Source organism: Zeugodacus cucurbitae, chromosome 3, assembly GCF_028554725.1.
Source record: "Zeugodacus cucurbitae isolate PBARC_wt_2022May chromosome 3, idZeuCucr1.2, whole genome shotgun sequence".
Lineage (NCBI taxonomy): Eukaryota > Metazoa > Arthropoda > Insecta > Diptera > Tephritidae > Zeugodacus > Zeugodacus cucurbitae.
In genome coordinates, this window is record NC_071668.1 from 3,069,101 (window position 1) to 3,085,460 (window position 16,360).

Sequence of the window (16,360 nt, forward strand, 5' to 3'; positions counted from 1 at the left end):
AAAAGGTATAATATAATATATATAAATATATATATATATGTGTTAAATAAGTTTAAGTGTAAATAATTCATTAAGGATATCATAGAAGTTGTTATAATTTTATAATTATTAAACAAAAAAAAACTAAAATATATTTTTTATACCAAAATTAGCATATGAGATAAATATTATTACCATATATACATGGATATTCATATTTTTAAACTAAAAAATCAACTGAAAGTACTTCCAAGTAAATGCATTCTCACACTTTTGATTTCTAGATTCAGTAAATCTTTGATTGTGAACATATTTTGAATATTTCACTAAGAATTTATCAACTTTTATTAAATATAATATTTTATATTTATACATAACTCGACAGTATGTACATACAGTTAAAAAGAAATAAGCTTTATATAAGAATAGGTTTTTATACACAAGAAAAAATACATAAAAATGACGTAACATAAATATTATATGTTTATACAGCGCATTTTGTGGAATTCCGCTTAATATAAGAATAATTCACTGCTGCTGATAAGGGGCGCCCAAGCTCCAATTTGTGTTGCACACAAAAACTGGTTTGCTCTGGCTTAGTTTCTGAAAAATTAAAAAAATGTATTTTTTTTTCATTTATTTAAAAGAAAATTTGGAAAAATTTCTAATCATAGAAAGAACTGGAAGACTCTCAGCAGTTCGTATCAACACTCCGCTCTTTTGAACAGTTAATAAATTAGTAGTCTCTTTAGTTTCTCACCTCACTCTGGTGCTGCGCGTTGAAACTGGTGTCCTACGCGTTGTTCCGGGCGACTTATCTGGACCCTTGTAATATTTCGACATCGTTTTGCTGACGCGTGATGGCCGTGTGCTGAGACTGAAAAAATAACGGTTATTCAATCACTTTCAAACAAAATATTTCGTTAAATCCAATCTTACATTGAGCTGTTGATACTCTCAGTGTCGTTTTTGACGCTCGCTGTATCGTCGCTTTCCTTTTCGAAGTCGCGTTCACTCGGCGCTTTGCGTCCATTCGCCGGCGGTGGCCGACTGCGTTGACGTGGCGCTGGCGTACTGTTACGCGGCTCAGCTTCCTGCTTAGCGCCGGCGTTCTTTTCAGTTTTGGGCTTCAACGGCTTGTCGTCATCCTCGTCGTCTTCTTCTTCTTGTGCTAAGTCAATGTCCTCTTTCAATTTTCTGCCACGCTTACGCGTTGGTGACACACTCTTCGCATCTTTAACATCAGCTTTGGGAAGGCGCTGCACTGATGTTAAGGATGTGGCTGTTAAGTAGACATCCGTTTCTTCCTGTTCCGCATTTGAGGCGCTGCAATGAGAAATGACAAACAGGCATTTTATTATCTGTAATTGTGTTTAGTTGCATTTTACTTACAGTATATCCTTATCCTTGTCCTTGTCCTTATTTTTGCCGACACACTTTCCCTCGGCCGCATCTTGGTGTTCTTCGTCGTCGATGAGATCGACTATTTCATCCGCCACGAGTGTAACTGTCGACTTTCGGTTGCGTGTTGGCGGCATAAGTTTTCTTCTGATTCCGGGAATTCTGCTTGGCGCCGCTGCGGTCAAGCGCTTGTCTGCCTCTTCGATTTTTTTATCGTCCTTGGATTTGCTCTGCAACACCAATGTGATTTTGTTGATCTCCTCCTCCACATCTAACGGACCGGTTGATGTGTTAGACGCGTGCTTTGCGCGTGGTTGCACTACTACCTCCTTAACAACGTTTACCGTCTTTTCCGAAGAATCCTCAGTACCGGCTGCGGACGGCGCTTTTTTGCTGCGTTGCTGTTGTTGTTCTTGAGCTTTCTGCAAGGATTTTTTCAAGGCGCTGCGTATCTGCTGCACAGAACCACGCGGTCCTGGTGCAGTTGCTGACACTACAGCGACGTCTTTGTTCTCCGCTGGGACCTTCTGCAAACCGATCGCCTCCAGTAGTTGCTGACCAAGCGCAGATTTGCTCGAAGTTTGCTTTTTAGCCACGTTACTGTTACGCGTAGTCGTTCTTTCGGCTGCAAGGGCATTCGTGGTGTTGTTGGTGGTAGACGCATTGTTTGCGGGCAGCGAGGAGACACTGGTTGCCGCAGTTGCCGTAGCCGTCGTGATAGTCTCCGTTGCTTTAGTTACAATTGCGGTTGGCACGACTTCGGTCACATTGGTTGTGTTTGACGGCACTTGCGTGCCAATTGTGATGACGTTGGATGGGAATTGTGTGGCAATTGTGTTGAGGCTGTCGAGCGATTGTGCTTTGGTGGGCCTCTTAGGCGGCGCGGCTGTTTGCAGTGATATGTTTGAGGAGGCCGCCACCAATTTGATTGTTGTGCCAGTGGAGGATACACTCTCACTTGGTGTGGATGAAACCGGTGTTATGTCTTTTGTGTTTATGGCAAGATTCATACGCGCAGGTGATGCCTGTATAACGGTTTTGCGACGCTTTATAATTGGACGTGTTATCATTGGTTTGGATACCTGTTGTGGCACTGGGAATGTGACGGATTCGGTTTGTGACACATTCGAGGAACTCGCAGTGTTGCCGTCTCCGTTATTTAGAGAGTTTGTTGTCGTGCTTTCAGTACAATCATCCGGTTCCATCAATATGATGTCATCTGTATCGAAAACAAAGTCACTTCCACTGGCGGGCACTGTAATAATAGAGTTGCTACGCTGGCGTCTGGGCTGTGGTTGAGACTGAGGGTGTTGCAAACGAGTTAAAGCGGCGCGTTGCCTTTGTAGCAGTGCCAGCAGTGCATCATTCGAGCTGGTCGCGCTGAGTCCTCTTAGCATGCCCAAATGTGTAAATAGTGCCGCTGGATCTAGATCGACATGGATGTCGGGACTCGACTTGGAACTTAAATACTGCGATGTGAGAGTAGAATTCAGTGCAGCGTACTCATCGCTGTTAAATATCGACGCACTGCGTCCACGTGCCGACACCTTGCGTACCTTTTTGGGTGGTGCCAATTTCATATTAGCAATTTCCGCATCGCGTTTCAGTGATTGACTCGATGCGCTGGTCTTCGGTGTGACGTCTGTTACTTCCGCTTCTTCTTCTGGGCTAGCTGGCACCAACTGCACTGACGTCTCTGCCGGCAGCTTGTACGGCAGCGCTGTGGTTATGCCAGCCACTTGCAGCTCAGTTTCTTTAGTGGCAGCGGCCGCCGCAGCAGCAGAAGCGGCCACTTGTTGTTGTTGCAACATTTGTGCCGCCTGCAAGACAGGACCCAAATAGGGTCCCATTATTTGTGTCAGATCGGCGTCCTGCAGCAGATTCGGATCAGCCATAATGGTTGCAAAGCGTGAGTTGCGCAAGCGTTCCAATTGTGTCTCCATTGTGTGTTTATTCACCGGCCATTTGAGTGCTTTCAAAATGAGTTTCAGCAGATCACCGTCTTTGATCACTTTACCGAGCAATATGTCATCGGGTATACTGGGTCTGGCTGATTGTGACAAATCGGTTGGCTCTGATTGCATTTCGGAAATTGGCTCGATATGTGGAGTGAGCTGAGGTGCAGCTTGTACTTGATGTTTTTGTTGTTTTGTTGCAGCAATTATCATCTTTTCTGGTAGCGGCTCTGCCGGCACATCATCTTCAACCAACAAAGTTGGCGGCTCGATGGCTTTCGGTTGTGGTTGACTGCTTTGTGTAGTTTGACCGAGTTTTTGTGAGACCTTCAGAAGCGAAACTTGTCCAGCATTAACCGCTTTGATGTTGTTCAACGCATTCTTCAGATTTTTACGCTTTTGCTGCAAAATATTTGCGTTCGAGATCGACTGCTCGGCTGCAGCTTTATTTGAAGGTATACTTTCAGGCGCACAACCAATTACATAACCACCACTTGTGACAGTCGTCACCTGCTGTTGTCGATTGGGGAAGAAATTTATGACACCCGATGTTGTTGGCTTCTTGGTGCCGGCTGCACCCTCTGTCTGCTTCGGCGTGCTGGCAAAGCCACGTTGTGCAATAGATTTCGGCGTGAAGCGCGCATCCAGCGAATTTTGACGGCGCGATGCTGTTATCATCTTGTGCTGTGTCTCACGTGTCAATGGATCGTTGACAGAGACATTTACCACGACCTCATCCTTGTGGGCACATGTCGACGATGCGGGCAGTGTGGCTGGTGGCGTGGATTCAGCGTTCTGCACAACCGACTTCTCTCGCTCCTTCGGTTTTGGACGCTCCGGAACATGCGCTGTAGATGCACATTCTTTTGGAGATTTGGATGCGGGTGCTCTGGCAGTGGGTGTGCTGCTTTCACTGCTCTCAGCTTGTAGACACGACTGAAATCATAAAATACAGGTATTTAGTAAGCGTATGCGGGATTTTGTAATATCTTGTTGTGGAGACACACCTTTGTATTGAAAATGAAATCACGAAAAACCTTTTGTGTGTGTTTGGCGATCTTTGATAAGGATGCAGTAGCCTCCACTTGGCGGAAACAGGCCTTGCATAACACTTTCGGTAGAATATCCTCTTCGGCAATCTGAAAATACAAATTTGGATTAGTCGGTTAGGAGATTCTTTTAAATTTTCCGACAAAAAGTTAATAGAATTTAAGTTCGTTCGTAAATTAGTGTATAACTTTTGCTTAAAGCTAGTGATCCTTTACATCTTTCAATATCTCAAGCACTGTCAGGTCCCTATATGAATTAGATCCTTCTCAAAAATGCTTGAAATCCGATCTATATCTTATTTAAGGCCTCTCTACTAAACTAAACTGTCCTGTCCACCTTTGTTTTCTGAATAACGTCCATATCGGTCAATCTGTATTAACTGTGGTATAACTTAACTTAGGGATGACCTATACCTTCCCCTATAAGTGTTAAAATTTGATTTCTTAATCTGCTAAAGTCCGTAAAATTAGGCTCTAATTTATTCATTCCTTACTTGTCATTATTATCATTTTTGTTATAATTAAGCGATTCTTCAACGAATTTCTTATGTAAGAAGTCGCAAATCTTCGAGATTTTTTTAGAAATGTTTGTATATTTGAACCGTATCTCTGTGATCTTACATGTGTGTTAATATGTATGAATAAGCTGTACAAAGTGCTCGCTCATCACACTCTCTCATCACTTGAAGTCGTAAAATTAGACACTATGCGTGAATTTTGTAATAAAAAAAGAGCAGTGTTGACATTGACATTGCAAAAGTGCAACATTGTTGGTGAATGCCAATTTTGAGCTTCTAAGTAGCTACTTACATATAAGGAGAGAGAAACAACAAAGATTTTGTTGTGCAACATTTGAACGCTGCTAACCTGTTTTCATTGAGAATGTATTGAACAAATATATAGTAACACATACATACATACTAAAGCGCATATAAGGAGAAGCTTCTTCGTATTGGCAAATATACATATCTACATATATTCGAATATGCATGAATACATATAAAATTTCAAAGTCAAGCTAACTGCTAGCTTATCTTAGAACTGAACTGTGGAACTTGACAGCACTAGTCAATTGCAGAACAATTGTCGGCACTTTCTTCAGTGTTTGAACCAGAATTTTGTTGCTGTGGATTCTATGTATATAATGTAGGTGATGAAACCCATATTTCCTCAAAATTTAAAAAAAATGAAGACCAGTCTCTGGTTGAATGGAAAGTGAAGTCAGTTTGGTTAACCAACATACATATGTCAATGCCCTTTTATGGATCCTTATCTAACGGATTTTTGAGACGTGTGGTTTTCAATGAGGCAAATGAGTTGGTCTTTCTGGCTGCTATCACTCGATTTATACTCAATTTATTTTGCCCTTTCTTAATGAACAGACTTACTCCAAAACAACGTTTATTGCTTGGCCCAATACGGCTCCGATTGCTGCAAAAATTAGTCGAAAATTGGACCTCTCGGCCAGCCGTGTTGATCACTTGCCCGCAATTATTTTTAAAGCATAATGGCAAATTCTTATCTTTATAATAAAGCTAAATTCTTGGTCATCCCATTGAATGTGTTGTGAGAGCCATCTTTCGTCTGGTCGCAGATTAAATTTTATTCATAAGGACCAGACCTTGATTGAAATAAATTCGAAGTCAATTCGGTAAAACTTCTTGACCTATATCCCTTTTACATATCCTAATCTTCCAAGTTGTTTTTAGGTCTAACCATTAAATGGTCCATGTAATTTCATAAAAATACGGGGTACATAAATAGCAATGAGAAGATTTCTATAGCTGATTTTAACTATAGAAAAGTGCCTTAAGGGGTTACGTCGGTTTTGTCGGGTAAAAAAGGCTTATTTTCAATATTTTTTTCCATGTAAAAATTATTTATTTAATTCAAACTTTTTTCTGTCTTATTGATATTTACATATTTATAGAATAATTTCTGAAATTTCAAAAAAAAAAAATTAAAACTCCTCCATGACGTCATTTCCGCTGACCCCTCGGAAAAAAGGTGCGTCCGCATTGTCAGCATAACTTCTGACAGGATCATCCAAAATGAATAAAATAAGTGCTTTAAATAAGACCAAAAACTCGTGCTTGAAGAACGAAGGAAAGAGAAAGAAATTAAAAATTGGAATTGTGGCAGACTTTCCAAAAATAAAAATTTCGGTCAAATTTGCTTGACATTTTTTTTTTTTTAATAGTTGTAATTGAAAAAAAAAAATAAAATATTCCTTCCTTCGTTCAAGCACGAGTAAATTGTAACACGAACACCTTTCATCAAGATCGGTTGTGAAGTTTTCGAGCAAATTTTACAACCGACTTTGAAAACACGGTTCCGAGAAAAACGCATTTAAAGTTTTGAGTAACAATAATTTGACCTGACTAGAAGCGCACACCTTCCAAAGGCTGTATCTCCGAAACTATTATTCGGATCGACATGAGAATTTAGGACAATATTCTTGAGATGTTGTAGAAATTAATAAGCCAAAAATCCAAAAATCGATTTTTTGAACCACGAAACCCATGTAAACCCTTAATAAGCTTTGTAAATATTCTTCTGAATTTAGTACCCTGCGCCCAAAACTAGGCAAAATCTGTATATGAGACTGCTTGAGAAGCATAAGTTAAGATACCGTTGAAAGTATTTCTTTACCTTTTTAGAAAAAAGTCAACTACACGGATCCAAAGAAGCTTATTATGCTAGATATTTCCACAGTTTTATGATTCAATTTGACTACCGATAGTTGCTACATACGAACAAAACGAGAAATCTCACGCATAACTATGTGTGGCTATACATATTCACTACAACAAACACACCTGTACCTTCTGAAAGCTTTATTGTAAATAAAATAAAATAAAAAAAAATTTTCTAGTGCCACAGCGCGTGTATTACACAACGTTGCCTAGCGTCAGACATGAAATTTTTCAAACAATAATAAAACACCTGCATATTCAGATACATACATACAAACATAAATAACAGTAATGTAATAACAGTAGTGTTTGTGTGAACAGTTTTATTGCCTTTTTCCAGTGAATTCACGCTTTTCGCTTCTCTACTTGTCTCTCATGTGTTTGTATGAGTGTATGTGCGTTTGTGACTAATTTGGTTTTCATGTGTGCGTGGTGAAGTTCTGTTTTCGGACAGTTTAAAACACATAGTAATAACACTAGTGGCAGAAAATAACAGTAAATAATATTTTTTTATAAAAAAAAAACAAAGTTCTAATGCTTGACTCTAAGATTTTAAGTGTTCTACTTTTTTATTTTATTTTTTTTTTTATTTCCCCTACTGCTTTCATTTCATCAAGCTTCAAGCCCACACATTACACCAACATACAGCCACACACATCTATACATACATACACAAATGTATATAAAATTTTGCGACTATCGCCAGCAGCTCGCGCCACTTTTTTGTTATTATTTTTTACTTTTTATTAATTTTTCATTACAAGTTTTATGTGCGCTTGTGTCGGTGCAGTCAAACGAGATTTACACACACTCGCGCAGCTGCATAACCTCCACTTGCGTGTGTGTGTGTGTGTTTGTGCCTATAAATGTGAGTCTAAGAATGTGTATATCACACAAGTTATTTCAGCTGATTGTGTTGTTTTTGTTATTGTTGTTGTCGATTTTATTTTTATCAACATTTTCTTGGGTAATGCTTTTCGCTGCGATTTTCTGTGTTTAGTCACATGAGTGTGACTTGCAGTGTGAATTCTCTTTTTGTTATCTACTCGTTCATTCAATTTATTTCACACCATAAAATTCATTTCAATTTCACACAAATGCAAAAATTTCGCTTTAATTGTTGCTCTATTGGAGAAAACAACACTTTAATGGTGTTCTTTGTGTCCTTACGAATCAAAGTCATTACATACATATACATATACAACAACACAGACAACTTTAAATAAGTTCTAGGTCTGAGTCTAATCAATTTCCTATACAAATTTTCCCTTTCTTTTATGATGTGTATACTATACTGCCGTTATAGAGAATGATTTCATAATCTTCCCGTTTTAAAACACAAATCATAATAATGAAGATCTGTATAAGAGTAGGTAGGCTTGTGACCTGACTTTAACTGCAGTAGAATTCATTTATAACGACGTCGCTTATAACGACTAACCGTTTTTAGCGTCGATATTATTTACTCAAGTTTGGTTTAATAGTTAGATTCTGAGAAAATGTAACCGTTTAGTGCGACTCCGGTTTGAACGACAAACCGTCTATAGCGACACTTTTTACGATAATTCGTCCGTTTAAAACGACGCGCTTCACCGTTCAATTCTCCTTATTGGCACGCGTCACAGTTAGTGTTTGTCACTTTTTATGACAAGTTCAAAAAATAAAATAAAATGAGTTCTTTGAAGAGAATGTGTTTTTCAATTGAAGAAAAGAGTGCAATATTACACAGATTAGAAGCTGGTGAATCAAACGCGACCCTCGCAAAAGAATTTGGCGTATCTCATTCTACAATATCAACAATAAAGAAGAATAAATACAGGATCGAGCCGCTATTTATTGCCAATGTTTTGAAAAGCAAACGTGTAAGAATTTCTAATCATGAGCAATTGGATAAGGCATTGTTACAGTGGTTTAAGCTTCAGCGCGATCGGGGAATACCTCTTAATGGACCTCTGCTACAAGAGAAAGCAAATTTTTTTGCTAGACAGTTAGACATGCAAAATTTCATATGTTCCATGAGTTGGATAAACCGTTTTAAAGTAAGACACAACATCGTCAGTGGAAAGATTGTTGGCGAGTCTTTGTCAGTACAACAGAGTGATGTACACGATTGGTTAGAAAAAGTTTGGCCTACTCTACGTGCTCAATTTAGTGATGATGAAATTTTTAATGCAGATGAGACCGGGTTGTTTTATAAATTAACCCCAGACAAGACGTTGAAATTTAAAGGTGAAAAATGTACAGGAGGAAAATTATCAAAGAAGCGAATAACAGTGATGGTGGCAGCCAACATGAGTGGCACAGCTAAAAAAAAACTTCTCGTAATCGGGAAATCTCAACGTCCCAGATGTTTTAAAAATGTACGGCATTTGCCAGTGGATTATGAGAGCAATCGAAAAGCCTGGATGACTGGTAACATTTTTACCAAATGGGCACGCGCATGAGATCGTGAACTTATGAAAAAGAATAAGAAAATCCTGCTGTTAGTTGACAACTGTCCTGCACATCCCCATATTGCAGACTTGAAAAGCATAACTCTAGTATTTCTGCCTCCAAACACGACATCAGTGTTGCAACCCATGGATCAAGGGATAATTCGACCTTTGAAAGCACATTTTCGTAAAAACCTTATTTTAAAAATGATCCAGTTTCTAGATGGCGGATGCAGTAGTGTTGAGTGCACGAAAATCACTGTTCTTGACGCTATTCTAATGATTCAAGGTGCCTGGACTCAACTCAAGCAAGGAACAATTTTTAACTGTTACAAACATGCTGGTTTTGTCCGAAGCAATGTAGAATGTACCATAACTTCAGATGATTTTAACGAAGAAGACGACGTACCGCTGAGCATTTGGGCGAAGGCTATTGATAAGCATCAGTTACCCAAAACAAACGAGGACTTTAAACAATACGCGCGTGTCGATGATGCTGTCGCCACTTGTGAAGATCCGTCTGATGAAAACATTGTGGATAATATCATCGCCGACGATGCGAATAGCAAAGATAGCGACGGTGATGATGACGAACCAGAGTTTTATCCAACCTTGAGTATATCTGAAGCTCTGAAGGCTGCGGAAACGCTTAATGTATTTGTTCAGACTAACTTTGATTTTTTTTTTTTTTTTTTTGTTTATTTTACATTGCAACTAGTTCTAAAATATTTACAAAAGAAAGACTAACAAGCAACTTGAGTATGATATAAAATATTACAAAATTACAAAAATACTCTGAGAGTATTGGCTAGTTTAAAAGATCGCTGGGTTTTATGCGTTTGAGTCGTCTTGGTGGTCCATCTCTAGAAGTTAACATGACTACTTCTTCGTTACAATGCATTAGCAACCTGGCTTCATGTGTTGCTGCAATTTTTAATATTTCAGCGTTAACTGAGTTTACGTTTAGACTAACTTTGATGATGACCATATGAAAACAATGATGTCACGAATTCACAATGCTGTCCGAAGTTCTTACTACCGAACAAAAGTCTGTCAAAAGCAAACCCAAATAACAGATTTCCTACGTTAGTGACAGTATTACAGTACATTACGTACCTATGTTTGTAATTTGGTTTGTACTACTTATTTGTGTACATATAAGAATAATTAAAATAAACATATGTAACTGATTCCTACAACATGTTTTATTTACCTAAATAGGAAAATCAAACTTTCGCACTTATAATACATAATTACATACATATGTAAATATCCGAATAATATACATACATATGTAATATCCCTTGAAGGTCGTTATATCCGGATTCTACTGTATATAACGACTCAGTCGGGAGAACTTTTTACCTTGTTAAGGACCAAATTTTAAATTGAGTAATTAATTTGTAAAATATTAATTTCTCCCCGAATTTAAAGAAGACATCTCCGTAGTATATAGCTTTAATTTTTGACATTATTCTTCATAGGTACTTTCAGCATTTTTAACAATTTTGTTACATGAATATGGATACTAACTTGTATGTATATTAACCGATTTTGCCGATTTTTTTCGTATTTCTTTATTTTTGGATCTGCTCGTTTAACGGGGTCAATCCATGTGACGGTCTGTTTTTTAGGAATTTTTTAATTTATTAGGTCTCCAACCTTGCTTCCGCCTTTTTTGTATAAAAACGGTTACAAAAATGTTATTATTGGTCTACTACTTTTGACCATCTTTCTGGCAGCATGCGTATTCCGTGCAAATATCGAGAATTCGGCTCAAAAAGTGATATTTTCAGTTGAGAATAAGTATGGGATGCAAACAGATCTCTACAAATATTTTGTTGGGTTAACGTTGGCACAAATGTCCAAGATCGATATAAAAAGATTTAATCGACCAGTGCTTGACCTTAGAGACATCTATTGGTAAACGACGGAAGCAAAGTTGTAGACCTAATAGATAGAGCTTTAAGTTTATTATCATTTATTTCGACAGTGTAAATATAAATTGTAAACTAAAAATATTGGGTAGAACATGAGTTACAGCGTTCTTAACACCCCCGCCTTAAAAAATAGGGTCGCACTTCCCACACTAATTGGCTTAACGAAAACAAAAAAAATAAGGTTTAAGCTTAAATACATGAAAAATTGGACTTTTGAGAGAATTAAAAAAAAAAATTAAGAATATTGCGTATTTTGCTATAAAAATTAAATTTCGGGAATTTTTTATTGATAATAGATTGCTCACTACAAATTTCAAGTCATTCGGTCAAGCCGTTTTTGAGATGCGATGGAGGACAGTCTGAAAACAGCGTTCAAAGTATCCAACTGTCAACTCAGCCCGCTCTCAGCTCAACAGCTACTTCTTCTAACTGCTTTGTCTTTAAAACGACTTCGAATTTCTATAAATCACATTACTACCATTTTCTGGACTTCTTAAGAAAGGAATTTATGAAAAAAAAACCTATTTTTGGAGCCAATCCCATGGGATGAGTTCCTTAAAACCTAACAATAAGTAACAAAATCTTAAATCTATTTAAAGCTAGATAAGCTTAAGAATGTGACTGAGCTGTTTTGATAGTACGTTGCTCTTTAGTAGGCTGGTAGGTACACCTTTTATTTTCAAGTGGGTTAGATTACAGTAATGCCCCAAGGCACTACCAATGGATTTGGCTGTTTACGGACATTAGACATAGATTTCTTTATGCTGTCCTCTACTTCCTTCCCTTAAGTAAGGACGCATGTATCCGTGGTTGTTCCAAACATTTCTAGACTTTTTTGGAATTTGGAATTTTTAACTGTCTCATAAGCGAAGTAAGATAAGATATTTGGGAAGAGATATCAAACATGATATTATAGTGTGGAATCAGGCTAAGTTTACAAGAATTTGAAAGCCAGAAAAGTCTCAAGGCGAATAATTTCACTCTTTGCTCGTTTTTTGCTTATTAGACTGGTTGGTCCATTATCCTGACCTCATAACAACCAATACTATGACAACTGATCGATCTAATTAGAAGAAAAAAGACCAACACACATTCGCAAAATTCCACTACAGGCAACTAACTACAAACACAAAAAAGAGCCGCAGAGAGCAATTCTCACGCACACATTCATCTCTCTCTTCGCGGATACATACACACACACATATCGGCAGCAACACACATATATGTATATATGTGTTATTTACATTTTTTCCACGATTTTTCGCGATCCGTGTTTGCATAACACAATTATTTATTAAATATTTATTTAAAAGTGAAACATATTCACTAGCTAGCAGGTATATGTGTATCAAAAAACAGTCGTGCTTACCGTCAAATACAGATATCGCTCGATTTTATCCTTTAACGCTGGCGTTTTCAATATATAAACACATTCGGCCACCGAATTTTTGCCTTTCGTGTTGGCCGCACACACACGACACAAATATTCGAATGTTGATGATGGATTTTCCATTTTTGCTCTTGTTGTTGGTTTTTTATTGTTTCTTTTGAAATGATTTAGTATATTTGACTGTCACTTTTTAGTGCACTAAAATTTTTAGTTTCACTTTTCTATTTTACTAAATACTCTTGCAATTTTTTAACTGAGAATTTTTTAGGGTCTTGAAGTTTTCAAGTTTTCATGCAATCAATTTGCAATAAAATTTACACATTTTTCTGCAAATAAATTATAAAAATATAATTTTTTTTAATATTCGATTTGATTATTTCAGTAAACCAAAAAATAAATCAAATTATTTTGTGTCTTTTGACAACCTTGATTGAAGTTTTTTTCCTGTTTACATTTCTGCCAGTGTAAACATTGTTGGATAAAAAATATTTTTTTATTGATTTAAAATAACCGGCCTATAACCGACTTAACATTTTCCAATCATATTATTAAAAAAAAAAAATAACTATTTTTATTTAATATGTATTTTGATATTTTTTTATAATTTATTTCACGCTTTTTGGCTTTATATTAATTTATTTGAGTCTAAAAATTAGCTTAATATTTTATCTTGATATCTTCAGCGAATATTCACTTAAAAAAAAAAACATTTATTTCAATAAAAAAAGTTTATTTTTCTCAAATTAAAATATTGACATGTTTGCAGCCACTGTATGAATACTGAATTTCCAACACCGCACATTTTTCTTTTCTTTATTTTCTAATCAGCGGCCAATTACAGCACACAGAACACACACACCAGTTCTAGTTAGCGCTTACACCGACAATAAACCAACAATTCTCCGCTAAAAAAACAACAGAAAAACGCGAAACACGCAAAAGAAAAAAAAAACAATAACAACAACAACACAGCTGACGCTACCAACGAAAAGAGCAGAGGCAACAGATATTGCAGCATAGCTTTTGCGAGTTTGTCGAAAACAAAACACAATAAAAACAACAAAAACACAGCATAACACGAGCCAAGCACAGCGAAGCAGCGCTGCCAGCGTTCGTAGAAGGCAAACGCGCTTTTTTGCTTTGCTTTGTTGTTTTTGTACGACATTTTCGTATGCGTGTTTGCTTTTTGTTGTTGTTGTTCGCATTACACTTGATGTGCCGTTGCTTAGATGTAGCTGCTATCGTGTTGTTGTTGTTGTTATGCGCACAGAATTTTTCATTTTTTTTTCTCTTTTTTTTTTTTTGCTGATTTATGGCAATTTGATTGAAATGGACGCGAGCGCTATTTTTTTCTATTAAAATTAACGAAGGCGGCGCTTTGCGAGTGGTGTACCGTTGCGTTTGCAACGCTGTGTTACAGACGTCAGCGCCAATGCAGGCATTCGTGGAAACGCAAAGCACACAGTTCAGGCTAGAAGCGAGTGAATTGCAAATATGCGCCAAGCGCTACGCAGCGTCGTAGTAAACAGCAAGAACAACAACACAGCACACTTGTTCTATCAACATTACGAAGTAGAAAATTGGTGGTGGCTCTTAGAGCCATTGAATTTGATCAAAACACACGCGAGAAAACGCATTCCGATTAACACGCACAACGCTGTTGTTGTTGTTGTTGCTGTGGCTGTAAACGGCGCACCAACCAACGTCAGCGCGACTTCGTTAGCCGCCTATTAAAGCACAAACACAGCGACGGTGAGCGCCATCTAGCGGCAGCTGTTGCCACTAAACGCACCATAACCACACAAATAAACACACGAACTCACGTACTCGTAGTCGTAGTCGTACAAACATACACTTGTATGCGCTGCCGTCCAATGCAGCGGCGACCGCAGCACCAGCCACCAGTGGGCTTCTCGATTGAGCGCCACCAGCCAGCAGTGGTTTAACTGTTGTTTCTTTAACTTTCACTTGGCGTGCGACAGTGCAATTTGTATTCCTGCGTTATGTTTATGTTTATGCCAAAGCTAAGCTGCGTAACGGTATTAGTACGCTGACTGCGCACAATTCTCATATTTACAAAAAAGTATTTGCATTTCAGTTGGTTTTCCTTCAAAAAGTTTTCCTCTGACCAGAAACACACACTCGCGCGCGCCACCAAGTACAAACGAGAACTGAACTCGAAAGCGACGAGCACAACACATACGTTCGCTTCGGTCTCAGCAGTTGGCACGCACACCAACAAGGCATGCTCACCGATTTTTACATGCCCACACACCAGCGCAGACGGCGTGCACATACATTCGCACACATACGAGTGTGTTCGTGTGTGCGCGGCTGTGGTGTATGCGAGCGAGGCGCGACTATTGTCACCAATACAGACGCAGGCGGCCAACTCGCCGCACGCACACTGGCGCACAATTCAGCAGGCTGACGCTGTACAGTGTGACGAATTGGGAAAATTTATGGAATAATTTTGTCATTATGCGAGATCCTTGAAATTTTAAATATTATTTAATGGATTTATTTGTGGGTGGGTGGGAAGAGAAATATATTGTATTTATGTTATTATTTAATCTCCAATGAAGTAATAATATTATGTCAACTATAATATTGTGTACAACTATATAAAAAAAAAATATTTTTGTAATTATATACTAGTTTTTGAGTTTTTATTTCATATTGTAGTGTTAAAGGTAAGACTTATGAAAGTATTTGAAAGTTTTAAATATGATGGTAAGGTGGAAATAAGAGAAAAGTTTTTTTAATATGTAGGATAAGGGTATGCAATGTTAATTTTTATATGAATCTCATTAATTTTACTCTCTTATTGGTTTGAGAATAGGAAATAATTTCGGCGATAAAATGTAGCCAGAGTTATGCAGTGTTTCTAAACATGAGAGAATAAACAATTAATACCATGAATCGTTTCATAAACGAAAGCGATATTTTAGTAAAAAATTATCAATCAATAATTGAAATTAATATGGTAAAGAATGGTATAAAAAAAACATATTTGCAAAAAGAAATATTGATTAAGTTGTTTACAAGAAAAGAGCCAAAATGTATCGAAATTTTTTCTTTATTCGACAAAAGTTCTAAAAATATTCGCTTTTACGTTTATAAGTTAAGATTTATGATTTATAAATTTTTAATACAATATTTCCGCTTATGTTCTTCTCAGTATCATTTCGATGGTAAGAAGTTCGATTTTTGTACGTTGTATGCAGGCATTCTCTAATACATTTTCTAGTTGGCTGAATGTTTTGTTTTACAGTGGAACTTCTATAACTCGGAGATCTCCATAACTCGAACTTTTGAATTGGCAAAAGCGTTTAGAAATCAAATTTCATACAAATTTCCTTCCATAATTCAAACTTCCCTAACTCGAAGTTCTCCATAATTCGAACTCTTGAAATGACAAAGAAGTAAAATTTCATACAAATTTCCTTCCATAAATCAAACTTTTCGATCAGGTCATAGTACAAAATTTAAAACTTCACTATCGAGGCAGAATTTTA

The 16,360-nt window shown here is 37.3% G+C and overlaps 1 protein-coding gene across 2 annotated transcripts; it reads right to left on the reverse strand.

Moving 5' to 3' along the window:
* Window positions 1–298: 298 nt before the first annotated feature.
* Window positions 299–15,001, reverse strand: LOC105213067 (titin homolog). Of its 2 annotated transcripts, XM_054226933.1 has the most exons (7): window positions 14,670–15,001; window positions 12,822–13,168; window positions 4,343–4,474; window positions 1,372–4,271; window positions 919–1,305; window positions 740–856; window positions 299–582 (listed from the first exon to the last, which is right to left on the reverse strand). In XM_054226933.1, exons 2-7 carry the CDS (start codon window positions 12,963–12,965, stop codon window positions 576–578), a joined length of 3,687 nt encoding a protein of 1,228 aa, XP_054082908.1. In that variant the 5' UTR covers window positions 12,966–13,168; window positions 14,670–15,001; the 3' UTR covers window positions 299–575. The 2 variants fall into 2 exon arrangements, with proteins under 2 accessions (XP_054082908.1, XP_054082909.1); XM_054226934.1 differs by lacking the exon at window positions 12,822–13,168.
* Between the last annotated feature and the right edge of the window lie 1,359 nt (window positions 15,002–16,360).